This window comes from Falco peregrinus, chromosome 14 (genome assembly GCF_023634155.1).
Source record: "Falco peregrinus isolate bFalPer1 chromosome 14, bFalPer1.pri, whole genome shotgun sequence".
NCBI classification, from domain to species: Eukaryota; Metazoa; Chordata; class Aves; order Falconiformes; family Falconidae; genus Falco; species Falco peregrinus.
This window is the reverse complement of record NC_073734.1, coordinates 24,647,950-24,661,500: the sequence shown is the minus strand read 5'-3', so window position 1 is coordinate 24,661,500 and position 13,551 is coordinate 24,647,950. Positions and strand designations below refer to the sequence as shown.

General features: G+C 43.8%; 1 protein-coding gene across 11 annotated transcripts in view; it reads left to right on the top strand.

The window, feature by feature from the left end:
* RANBP10 (RAN binding protein 10) overlaps positions 1-13,551 on the top strand; it is a 100,783-nt gene that overhangs the window by 33,326 nt on the left and 53,906 nt on the right. For 10 of the 11 annotated variants that reach the window (XR_008749851.1, XR_008749850.1, XM_055819100.1 and 7 more), the window contains one exon: positions 9,929-10,096. Coding sequence is in view for 8 of the 11 variants with exons in the window: in XM_055819100.1 (XP_055675075.1) it covers positions 9,929-10,096 (168 nt within the window). In the remaining 3 variants the exon portion in view is untranslated. Of the gene's footprint in view, positions 1-9,928; positions 10,097-13,551 lie in introns of those variants that run through there. The other variant, XM_027782076.2, reaches the window with a different exon arrangement.

Here is a 13,551-nt window from a genome sequence, read left to right as displayed (position 1 = left end):
GATGGATAAATACGATCCTCTTCAGAAGGCCCTGTTGCTTTACCTTAACTGATGTGGAAAGTGTTTAAGGCAGTTTAGAATCTAGAATGCCTTTTTGCAACCCATTAACATCATGAGAAGCACTTCTTCTGGAAGACTTCTCTCTCTGTAAGGTTTTGTGTTTATATAATTTTTTTTTTGTTCATAATTTTCTTACCTCATTAAATACCATTTTAGGGAATGTTTTTAAACAGTAGCTGGATGCTAGCCCTCTGCGTTCCACAGTGAGCTCTAATGTTGCTTTGGGCTGAGTCACTTAGCTGCTCTGCCTCAATGTCTCTGTAAATTGAGTCTTGCCCATTACCTTGCAAGATTTTTCTGGAGGTGTCTTAATATTTTATAAAGGTTTTCTTGCCCATCAGCCTAAACTTGAAAAGTTGACCTGTAAATGAACATGTGAATTGTTTTTTGTGATGAGATTTGAAGCCTGTGTATGTGATAAGCTTTTGTATCCAACTTGTTCTTTGCCCCTGCCACTTAATAGATAAATGGCAAAACTCATCTGACTTTTTATTTTTCATCCCTGTCCTACATTGTTTTGCACCACTGCTCTTCTCCCTACTCCCTCCAGTGTGGTGTGTCAGGGAATATAGTAGATGTCATAGTACAGTGGTGACCTGATCATGCTAGAGAGCTTTTTGAGCCTTGCCTTTATAGATAGAACCAACATATTTTGTAGCTGTACTTTAACCACGTTGTGCCCTTTATGGAGCTACAAATGGCTTGTAGTGCATCTTGACCTCTCTGGTATAGGAAAAACTGATCGTGTGTTGACTGGCCGAAGATGACACATCAGGCTTATACATTAGGAGGGCTTGCCATCTTTATTCATTTAAGGAGGTAGGATTTTTCTCTTGATTATTCTGTGGTGAAGTGCATGCTAAGTAATAGTGAAATGGATTCATTAACAAATCTCTTGGGCAGGTGGAACAGACCATTCCTGTTGACAAGGTATTCCCTGTATTGCAGCCATCCAGAGCCTTCTGGTTTTGTTTTTCCTCTTATGAGTCAATGGGTAGTGTCACTTTATATAATTAAGCGTAGACTGTGGTTTGATGTTGTTTTGAAGGCTAGTTAACATGCAGTAGTTGTCTAATGGCAGGAGTTGCTGATCTGGTTTAAAAATCACCATGCCAAATCAATATTGTTAAAAGGGAAATATTACAGTATTACTTTCTGTGGTGGATCAGGCAGTGCTTGTTAGTGCCTGTGTGCTACTGGATCTCCCAAACTCTTGCAGGCCTTTTTAGCTGTCTTTTCTTGGAGTCTTTTTGATCTTTGGGGTCACTGTGTCCTTTTGTTCCTGCTCTCTGTTAATATGAGAGAGATGCTGTGATTTCTTTTTGGGGGTTTTTTTTTTCCTTTTTTCCCCTCTCCTTTGGATGCTCGCCACATTAAGTCGTCCTGCCATGATGATTTTCCCTGAGCTTTGTCTTTTTTATTGTTGCACATACTTATTCAAAAATATGCAAGAGTCTCTGAGCCAAACCTATAGCCAGGCCTGCCAGAAGTTCTGCGCTTTTTGATTAGCGTCATCTGATGTTGCTTTGTAGGGTCCCAGCTGGCCCTGGATGGATCTGCCTAATCTGCTGGGAACTGGGGTGCAAGGGAGGCCACTGTACAGCAGTGCCTCGTTAGTGTTGTGCAGTGGTGTGGTACACTGCACCAGCACCTTGTACATGGTTCCATGTGCTACTACAAAGACTATGGGACCTGAGCATGCCCAGCCCCTGCTTTAGGAAGTTTGTCCTCCATGGAGTAAAGTGAGGGTTTTTTTCTGTGTATGCATTGGTCCTGTAGTACGGTGTTAGGGCTGCTTCTGCATCCAAAGTCATTTTGCCACCTTGAAGAAGAAGAAGAAGAAGAAGAAGCTGTTATGAGAAAGAAAAAAAAATGGGGTATTACTGGCTAGGGCTTCTTCATTTCCTGGTGTCTGTAGGTGAGTGGGGTTTAGGGACTATTTTTTTTTCCTTGACATGTTCTGGGCAGATGTCCAGTCCCTTGAAGTTCTGCCAGGAAGATGCTGTAGTATGCTAAGCACGCTGTTTGCTGGTCCTATTCCTGTCCTGCAGCTGGTGTTGTGACTGTACCTAGACAGTTGTTCCATGCCAGGACCGTGCTTCTCGTATTCCCACCACCCCAAATCTATAGCATAGGTTGCTGTGGCCACTGAGCAGCTATTTTTTTAGGCTGGTGATGGAAACAGAAAGATGTTGCAACATTAATAGTTGATTTGATTCTGAGGCATGGTTGAATGAAGAAATACAGGCTACCTCCTTGCTTTCACCCAAGCATCTGATATTTATGCAACTTTATATGGTTTGGCACAAATGTATAAAACTGAACAACAGCTGAGAGATTCTGCAGCACCTCAGGTGCTTCTTGGGGCAACAGGCTTTTCTTGCCCAGGCCTTTAGCTTCTGAGGCTGTAGGAGCACAGGGGCTTGCTCATCCTCCTCTTTGCTAGGGGCAAAGGCATACTTTCACTGCTCTGGGCTAGCATACACCAACGGCACGTCCACTGGCAGAACCCAGTCTGCTGGAAGGTGGGTAGAGCAGTCACTAGAGGGTGGTTCTGCTTCTGCTGTGGTAACAGCTTCTTCCCCATACTTGTTTTTGTCCTGTCCTCTCTGACATTAGTCCCTGCCTGGGGCTGCTCTGCCCAGGACATTGTAGGAGCAGCTCTGAACAGCAGCACCCTACTTCTCCTTGCACCATATTCATCTGTTCAGCCTCTGTTTAATGTACCTTCCCCTCCACTGATGTGCTGTGCTGCTGCCAAAGACCTGTAGCTGGCTGAGCAACAGCAGCCTGTGCTGCACAGTGCATGGAAGGGGTCCAGCCTCCAGCCAGAATGTGGTCCAGCAGGGACTCTGCGCTCTGGAGCTGGCTTCACCCTCAGCATCCCATTCCCCAAGCCCTCTAACAAGCAAAGTTTGTACGCCTGTTTCTGCTGGACTTTGGATTCAATAAATCTTATTAAAAGTATTTTGTTTGGTTTATTTCGGTGTGTTGACACAAGTTCTTGTCCGTCTGCAGTAGTGTTTGCACACTACTTGCCCTTGCATGGGCAGCTGTGGGAAGCTAGTGTTGCTGGCCAGAGGAGTGGGAAGAGGAATGTCACCAGCCAAATACTGGACAAGAACAGGGAAATGAAGAAGAGAAATGAAAAGTGTTTCAAAATACAAAAGAAAGTAAGTAAAATTCAGAAAGATGTAGACACTGTGTGGACTGTTGAGCAGTCTCTGGAGTCTGTCCTGAAGAGTAAGCTTCCAAACTATCACATTACTCAGGATACAGTAGGTGCAAACCCTATTTACAAATCTTCAGATTCTTTCTGAGGAACTTCCACCTGCTCTTCATATGGCTGAATGGATACTTCACCAATATGACTTACTACTTCGTGTTTCAGGTTTTCTTAATTGCAGGACAGGTGACCACTGAATTTGTTGTGAGCAAGGCCCTGCCCTTTGCAGCAGCTTGTGCACCAGGTACTGATTACCTTGACTGTATGGTCTGAGCTGCAGTGGAACATGTTTCTCCCCTGGAATGTGCATGGTCCATGTGTCAATGATAAAGCCCATCTGTCTGCCATCATTTTAAGCCTGGCAAGTGGCAGAGTAGGAAAAGTCTGAGGCATCAATTTACTGGAACAACCATCTTTTCCATGGTCCCTAGGCCTTGCACGTCTGTCCTTTGGTGTGCCGTCAGAAGAGAGCTCAGTGTGTCTCCCTGTGAATGTTGCCTTCTCTGTTCTCCTGTGCCCACTGGCAAGTCTGGCATGTTTGAACCTTGATGCACAGGGGCATGTCATCAGTTTGCTTTCTTCCGTGTGCTCTGCAGAAGAAGCCGCAGGCCAGCAAAGATATAATGAAAGTACTGCTCTTGGTTATTTCCATCAGGGCATCTGCATTGCTCTGCCTCTGTGTTGTATATGGGCTGATGCTACTGCTTCCAAAGTTGAGCAGTGTATTTCGGTCCTGGTGTTCCTAAATGTGCGATGTAGCCATGATGCCAGTTGTACCTAGTGCCTACCAGGAGTTCAGTGTACATCGCTGGCACTCTGGACATGGAAAGCTAAAATGCTGTGTTATTTTCACAGTGCTAGGAGGTAAAAATGGTGTCCCAGCCCAAGAGTGGCACTTCCCAGTTGCTGTGCTGTGAGGCAGAGCCTGATCTCAGATAGAGAAGCTGGGCCCATCATGGGGTCTGCCCAAAAAGTCAAGAGTGAAGCAGGGCTGACATTGCATGGGCGAGGTGGGATTGGACAGGAATGGATATAGGACAGTTCAGGTACTGGTAGCACACTTCATCTAACACCAATACTCACTTAAGAGTGAACATTTATGAGTTGACCCTGTAACTGTGTCCTGAAGTAACTCAAGTCTTTTCTGCCACGTGGTCTGGCATTGCATAATTCTGGCCTGTTTATCAAGCAGCAGTGATGGAACTTGCTGTTCATTTTTTTTCACTGTGTGCTGGGAACAAGATAGTCTGCCAAGAAGATCAACATATCTGCTATGTCTTGTTAGCAGGCCAAACAGAACTTCAGTTTGGTGCTGAACATATGAAAATGTCCTCCCAAGCCCAGAACCTTATGATTTCTGTTTTTCTGTCTTCCCATTGCCTGATTGTGCAATCAATCTGAGCTGTTCTGTATCTGTCTGGCTGTTAATAAATGCTATACATATATTTGGGGTTTGGGAGTCAAAGTGTTCGATTCGGAGGGATGTCATTTTAACCTCTTTTTGTTCACTAGCTGCTGTGGTCCTGCCTGGTTCTGGCTGTGTATTTGCATGGTCAAAATGCAGTGGTAAAATGAGCAGTAGTCAAAATGGGAGCCTTAGGAGTCAGGATGTTCAGGTTCTGCTTTGATCACTGCCGTTGGCCAGGTGACCAAATCCTCTCTGTTCTGTGCCTGTCTCCCCTCTTCAAAATTATTTTCATGCTTTTGAAGAGAGGATGGGGAAGGAAAAGGGAGGAATGAGAGAACTGTGCTAAGTGGACTTTCCAGTCACTCTCGCTCACTAGATTTCATTCTATAGAGTATGGTACTTCAGGGGTGCGTGATCTCCTTTTTATAAGAAAAGGAAAAGCATTCTCCAATCTTGCTCAGACTTCTGAAATTTTGTAAGGAATCTGCGCTTGCGTTTGAGAATTTTTAGTCTTGGTCAGCTGCACGTAGGTGTGAAGTGTCCATTGCTCTAGATTTCAGCTATTGCCAAGAGACTCAAATGGTTTGTTATTTAAACCACACAGCCTTGCTGGAAGGAGTTACTGGTCAGAAACTGTTCGTGCATGGGCCATCCTAGGGTTTTCTTAGAAGCAGCTGCCTGCACCTTACTAGCCCTGGATGGACGGTTCGGGCAGTTGAGGATTGTGAGCTGCTGAGGGTGCTGAGGTGAGAGGTGCTGGAGAGGAGCTGTGGGAGCGAGCTGAGGCTGAGGGCACTGGCAGCGAGACGGCAGATGAGAATCTGTGCAGAGAGAGCATTGTCACAAGAATGATGATGCATTTTGGAGTGATTACAATAGCTTTGTGGAAACATCAGTTCAGTGGTAAAAAGGCTAGTAAAGGGGAAAATGCTAGGATTAACTCACGGAGGGCTAGGGAACAGTACAGAGAGCAACTACAGCCAGCTTCCCTTCTCCATGGTGCACCTTCAGCTGCGTTCTCAAAAGCAACACTGTAAATCCTGAAAAGGTTTGGATGATGATGGTCAGAAATGGAGGAAATAGCTAAATAAGCCAGTAGTCATCAGTCTGGAAAAAGTATGGTTATGGGGGATTCTGTAGAGGTCTATACAATGATGTATGTTCTGGAGAGTCTGAATACATGGTTTGCCATCTCCTCCAGCGCAAGAGCTACAGTGGATTAAATACAAGTAGCAGAGGCATGTTTTCCGGCAGCTTGCAGTAATGGTGTAAAACTCCTTGCTGCAGGATACTGTGGATGGTATGAATGTTTACATGTGCCTGAAGGAAGATTGAACCATTTCATGGAAAGAAAATCCTTTGAGGAGTACCAAGTGAACAGAATCTCCATCTGGCTCAGCATGTCTGTGTGCTGCGGGTGGTCGTGAGGTGGTAACGCCATGCACGTCGTAGCCTTGTGCTGTCTCACCTCTTGAAGAGGTTACGGGTTGACCTCGTGTCCCATATGGCCAGCCTTTTTAAGAACATGTCAATAGCATCTCATCTCTGCCTTCTGGGTCCCAACAGTGGCTTCTGGAAGTACTTGAGTACAAGTGGTACAAAGGTTGAAACGTCCGGAGAATTTGCAGATGGAAGCGTGGGGAAGGCATATAGGAAGGCGCTGATTCAGCCCTTGTTGAAGCAGCATTAGATTTTTGCAAAGGAGTAACTGAAGGTGCAAACAGTGTCGTAGGAGTCAAAGTAAAGGTTGTAATGTCACAGACCTATTACTAGGTGGCGATAGTAAATTGTTAATGATGCAGAAAAGTCCCAAGTTTTCAGCAAGTGGTTTTGTACTTGGCAGAAGTTGGAGGATGGATTAGCAAATGCATGTGGTGAGTTACTCCCCACTCTGTCGGTGGTCCAAGATAATGCCAAACGCGTTTGATAGGGATATTCTATTTCAATCACTAGGCCCAGATAACATTGACCTAGAACTATTAGAAATGCTGATTGTTATTTTTAATCCAGATTATTAGGAAATTTCAGAAGACTGGCAGAAGCTAGCCAGTGCTGGAATGACTTGTATGCTATTGCCCTCATGTTTATTCTGGACAGAATTTTAGAAATACCGATACATTATTTGATCAATAAATAACTAAAGGTTGGACATGTAATTAACACCGCTCAACTTATGTTTATGGTGAATACAGTAAGTTCTCTCAAACGAATGTGGCTTGGTTTTTTTAAGATTACCATGGTGATTTGATAAGGCTGAGTCTAGATTTAAAGCACTTAGTGTTGTGTCAGGTCTAGGTACAGCACTATACAACATTTGAGTTGAAAAAGTTAACTCTGTATATCATTAGCGAAGTGATGGGTGAGCGAGATTTCCTTTACCAGTGATGTTAGTCATTGACTGTGGAGAATTAAGATTCAAATAAAGCTTTCTCCAGGTACTGTAGCAAATTCCACACTGTCATCAAAGCCTTTATTCAGTCACTTCTCATTGGAGTTTATCTCATCAATGCGTTTGTTGCTAACTTTGGTGGTACAGCAAGTACCAATACTGTGAAGCGCAAGTCTTACAGGAGCAGGAGGAGGGTTTATTGCAGTAGGATCAGTTGTGATCTGTAGGTAATGAAACCTTTTTTTCTTATACTACAGAACCTGTAGTGTCTGCATTGGCACAAGTATTTTGTGAAATTATCCTCACAGTTGGACGTGCTGTTGCATTTCTCATGGTAGCCTTACCTAATGCATGGCGTGTAAGCATCTAACTACTTACATGGATCTGATGACAAGTTCTTATTAATGCTTTGTAGTGCCAGGAATGTTTTGTATGCTGAAGAGCTAGAAGTTTGTACTTGGATTGTACTATTAAGTAATTTAGGAGATAACTTGATTAGAGTTACCATCTGAAGTTACGAACAGCTTCATTAGAGAAGTTCTGAACTGACACACATGTTACAGATCTGGTTTTGGGGAAACTAAAATAATAGACCAGCGATGGCAGCCTTTCACAGGCCAGCAGCAGAGAAAATAAAAGAGATTGTGGAAGAGAGCCACGGTGTTAAAAACTCAGTATTACAGTGATATTTTTACTGGATGGAGCCTTATAGGGGTGGAAGTCTGACAACAGACTCTAGAGCCCCTATCACTCCCTCCTTTGTTTTTGGCAAACCAATTTGGCATTGGTTTTGAGCTTGCTGAGGGTGCTGTCTGTGCTGTTGTCCCTGTCTTTCATGTAGATATTGAACAGGACTGGTGCTACTGTCAACAGCTGGTTTGGAGCTGGTCTGAGGGAAGGCAGAGCTGGCTCTTGGGACATCTCAGTCTGTTCCTGTGCATGTGTGGGACTTAACAGAGGAGATGATTCACCATTGCTAGACTAGGATTTTCTGCACACTTTTCACTCCCAAATTTTGCCCTGAGGTCCAAAATCTTGGACCGTGGCATGTTTCAGTCTCGCTCCATTCTGTGACTTCCCCATTGGCATTCATGTGGTGTGGTGCAATAAACGGAGGGCCTTGAGCGTACACCAAATGTTTCACACTTTTCTGAGAAACCCTGAGCATGTGGGTCCACTGATGGTAAGGTACCTGAGTACATGTAGCTGAGCACCATTTTACAGGATCAAATTTCTAGTGCCCTCATGTTGGTTTTTTTTGTAGGAAAATCACGGCTTGCAGAAGTGCTCCAGCCCACCTCCCCAGGGCTTCTCTCTGTGGTTTGCAGCGTGCTCAGGCTTTTTTTGGCTTGTTGCAGGATGTGCGCTTTCTATTTTTTAACCCCTCATCTCTCATGGTCTTTGCATTTCTTCTATAGTCCTTTTGCCAAAACCATTGCTCCACATTTAACAGATTCTGCACTACCCTTAGGCTGTATCAGGTCAGTAGATGGTCAAAGCACCTTCTTTTGCTTTCCCTTCGGTTGGCACAGTCTACCTAAGGATCCAACCATATCTATTTAAAACACAGGTGGTTGTTATTAATGTTGTGTCTGCCTCAGGTTTTTTGATAGAAGTAAATCTCTGTGAGATGTGGTTTTCATTGTGCAATTTATAGGAATGCTCCAAAGAGCTGGAGAAAATCCAGATTCTTCTGGAAGTCTTATAAGATGGAGCATGTCATGCTTTCTTTAAACTCTCTGGTAAGAGGACTGTTCCTCATGACTCTCCACCTGCCACAGCTGGTCTCCTAAGAGACAAGGATAAGCCATCCTGAGCAGTAGTGGCAACCGAAGTTGGCAAGCACAGGTTAGTAGATTCAGGTGGCATTCACTGAATCACTCTGTGGCCACAACCAGGGAGCCCTGTCCTCTCCTCTGCAAGAAGGAGATCAGAGTCCTGAAAAGAGAAGACCAATCTGTTGCCTGAGGAACACTTCAGCTTTAAAAGGATGGATTAATCTCTCCTCTTCGCAATAGTTACCAGTTTTATCTGGAATTTCTAAATGTAGGAAATTCACAAAGGAATTTACAACAGAATTGGGGTAGAACAGAACAAAATTGGGAACTCAGAATGATGGAGTTACTGTGAGATGTAGAAAAGAGCAAGGTGCAATAAGGCACCTCATGGAAAAATAAGAAAAGGCAGGGTGTGGTCTCTGAGCCTGGCTTTAACTCTAGGCACAGTGATTCTGGCAGAAGAAATAAAAGATACTGTTAGAATTGACCACTTTGAAAATTGTCCATTGACATTTAAGGGTTGTGTTTTAAGCTATCCACAGAATGGGAAATGTTGTTGCCCAAGGGGAACACAGAAATCCTTATCAAAATTTGCATCTAGTCATTTGGTTATGCCTGTGAGCTGTGCTTACAGACGAAGCTGCAGTTAGCTGAGAATTATTTTATTAAATGCTTTTGCTGGAAGATTGTGTTAGTGGCAAACACAAATGTTTTACAAAGAGAGCTTGTTTCACCGCAGGCAAGGTAAAACAGAAACAGGGGTTTAATGTTTTTTTTAAAACAAAAAAATATTTGTCTTTGTCAAAATGACTTTTGGCAATCTTTTCTTTTTATTACTTCTCGTAAGGGACAAATGAGGTTAAAATCCAAATGGTGTGTTATGATTGATGACCATTAATCTGTTTTCAGTTACTGGTACGTGAAAATTAATACTGCGATGAATCAGGAGTGGGAATCAAAATTTCAAATTTCCTACCAGAAAATTGTGACCTGAGAGCTGTAGTTACCATGTCTTTCTGCTTAATTGGCTTAGCGGCTGACCTGTTCTTTTGTCTTGTCTTTCGCAGGATGGGATAAACACTCTTATGGGTACCACGGTGACGATGGGCACTCCTTCTGTTCTTCGGGGACAGGACAGCCCTATGGCCCTACATTCACCACTGGAGATGTGATCGGCTGCTGTGTCAACCTTATCAACAATACCTGCTTCTACACAAAAAATGGCCACAGTTTAGGTAAGCAAAGCAGGGTGTTCTCAGGAGGGGGATGCTCCTGCCTTGTTATTGCTGCTGTTCAATACTTATTGCGTGTTGTAACTCTTGTCCCACATCTGTGGGTAAGATTTAAGAAATGGGAGAGAGAAAAAGAGCACTCAGCAGCTGTCAGGAGTTGTAAACTGGCTCCAAGACATAAATACTTCCAGTATGCAAAATGGTTTCTGTGCTGCTTGATTTGTTTAGGCAGGTTAGGATTGCATCCCCAGCTGCTTCTCCTTTCCTCTGCTGCTGCCCAACCAGTGGGAGGTTGGATAAGATGGGTGATGGCTGGGCAACAGGGAAATAAACAAGTGGGAAGTTTAGTTAGTGTAATATTCAACTACTTACAAAGCCACTGTCTTCTCATTTTTAAAGGGACTTGTCCATCTGTAAGCCTTAACATGTTGGTCCAGGCTTTCCCAAAGACAGACATTAGTTCAGCATAAGCAGTCTTACTTGAGCACTGACCTATAATATGGTTCATTCCACAGCTGTTCAGCAGTTCCCCTAAAGTTGCAGACTTCAAAATTTTACCCAAAGGAATACCTCACAATTTTTTTCCAGTCCTACCTGATTTGTCTAAAATAGAAACTTGTGGCCATTTTCCCCTGAAGTATCCTTCCTTTGGATGACATACTCTCCACCCCAGATAAATTCTTGTCATTTTTTTTTTTTTTTGTCACAGAAGTGATGCAGTAAATTTCTATGTTCATCTCACTTTTTGTGCTGGAACTCATTTGGTTTGGCAGGGACGAGCACTCCTTTCCTTTGCTTCTCTTTGCTGTATCGATTCTAGTTTGTTGAATTCAAGATGAAGAATCTGGTAGAAAAATACCCCACTCAAAACACTTAACACAAAACAAAAAACTTAAGGTTTTAAAAAAAACACCTAACTTTTAAAAAAAAGTTTTTCTGTGTTACTGCCTGGGCTGAAGGAGGGAGTGGGATTGGAGTGCAGTGTGCCTGGAGAATGCGTAATTTCTAGTGAGCTCTCGGGGAGAAAAGTACTAGACTCTCCAGTATTGAGAGACACGGACATACTGGAGAGAGTCCAACAAAGGGCTGCTGAGATGATGAAGGGATCGGAGCATCTGTCCTAGGCTGAGAGAGCTGGGGCTGTTCAGCCTGGGGAAGAGAAGGCTGAGAGGGGACCTCATCAATGCCTGCAAATATCTCAAGGGCCAGTGTCAGGAGGACGGGGCCAGGCTCTTTTCAGTGGCACCCAGCGACAGGACAAGGGGCAGCGGGCACAAACGGCAACACAAGAAGTTCCTTCTGAATATGAGGAAGAAGAACTTTACCTTGAGGGTGACGGAGCCCTGGCACAGGCTGCCCAGAGAGGCTGTGGGGTCTGCTTCTCTGGAGGCATTCAAACCTGCCTGGATGCAGCTCTGTGCAGCCCACTCTGGGAGAGCTGCTTCAGCAGGGGCTGGGCTGGGGGGGCTCCAGGGGTCCCTTCCAGCCCCGACCATGCTGTGATTCTGTGAAGGGGTCTCCAGCCCTGAATGGAAAAAAATAATCTTTGAGCATCCTTTGAGATTTTTTAGCGTTCTAATTTTATAAATGAAGTCTTGATCAGAAACCCAGTGAGGAGCTTCTCAGAGTTGAGTGTCTGATCTGGCTTCTTTTTTTGAAATAACTGTATCAGCCAGACCATGCGTGATGCTGGGGGTCTCCTAGTTAAGATCAGTCACTAGTGGAGACATGAGGAGTCATCTGTAGTGCATAGGTATTAGTTAATTGCCCAGTTTTCTAATAGCTGGATTATTCTAAATTTAACTCATCTGTGGACATTGCCCTTGTCAGTCCAGAACTTGGAAGATAAGCAGAGGTGTGAAAGCAACAGCTGATGGTCTAGAGCAGTTGTTGCTTAGGAATGAGACAAGTTCATCATACAACAGTGACTAAGGTGCTGAAATAGTTAAAAAGGTTTCACAACTTCTCTCCATTTAGTTGCTGTCCTTGATTTTTAGTGTGTATTTACACAGAAGTAGTGTAGTGATTTCTGCTGTGCCTTTCTGGCTGTTTTCCTTTGTTTGCGCGGATGGTTTTTCAGCTTCACTATTTTTTTAGCCTGACAGTGCTGTTACTTTTCATCACAACAAAAGCCTAATAGTCAGGAAGAGGCCAGGTCTTCTATTTAATCAATACAAATTTGTTCATTTGAAATTTAATTTCTTTTTAGAGACCAGGAGTCTGCAGAGTAGAAGGGGTGTTGGTTGAGAAGTTGTACTGTGCTCCATCCCTGGTTCCCAGGGCTGTGTTGTGCCCGGGTGTCCAGGCAGATGGAGCCAAACAAGGAGCTTCTGTAACGCATTCCACCGACTCGTTGCCTCGTGTCCTGCTCAGATTTGTTTTGTTGGGGACACACACATTCGGAGGTCTTTACAGAACTAAGTTACCTGATCTTCCTTTCTTGATTTTTAACACCCCTCTTCCGTCAAAGATGGGGGGGGGTTGGGTGGAAGGCTTGGGTTTTCTAATCGGACATTGAATGATCCCTAGGGGAGCAGTCTACCCCAGCACTGAACAGTGCCAGTGGGAAGAAACAGGAAAGGAAGGGAATTAAATTACACCATGCTTAGAGAACAGCTTTGGATATAAGCATTGCTGTCTCCTGAGTATCCTCCTCTTGGGCTCTTCAAGATGTAGAGTACAAGACATGAGATGTGTGAGAGAATTGCGGGTAAGAGACTCTCCTGAGTGTTCACAACTGGTTTATTTGTCTACCAGCTTCTCTTTGAGCTATAGTAGCATAATGGTTGTATTCAAAGAGGAGAGATGATGTGTTTAGAAGAGACAGTGATGGAAGTACTAGAGAGTAGCAGACCGTCATGATACTTGATGCTAACCTGAGAATAGAATCTCATTTCTGTGTTGTGCAAACCCAAGGTTTACCAGGAAGGGAATGAATGTGCTTTTTCTTCATCTTCCCTGACAAAGCCACAGAAGCTATGTATATCTCCTCTTAGGAAATGAGGTCATTGTGTAATCCTGCTGCAGATACCAAAAATATTCATGAGACTAATCGGCCCCTTTGTGCTGCCAGTTAGTTTGACAGCAGGGTTTCAGGGCCCTGCCTCTGGGCATTTTGAATTTGTCTTGCTTTTAATGGAATTATCGTAGCTTTGTCTTTCCCTAAAGAGACCTCTTCACCATTTTTCTCTTCACTATTTCAATCCTCTCCTTTTATCTGTTCATTAGACACTCCCTCTTTGTTGTCCTTGCAGTTTCTTCTGTTGCTTAATGTTGACTTCCATTGTCTCCGTACTTTTCCATTTAATCAGATCCATGAGGAGCACTGTATAAGAGCTGTTTTCTTGGCCATCACAAATTCTGCATGTTCTGGTTGGAGCTAAGTCTTGAACTTTGTTTGGAGACATCACATGAAGATGGTTTAACATCGAATATAGTTTTAATTCTCTGTTCTGGAA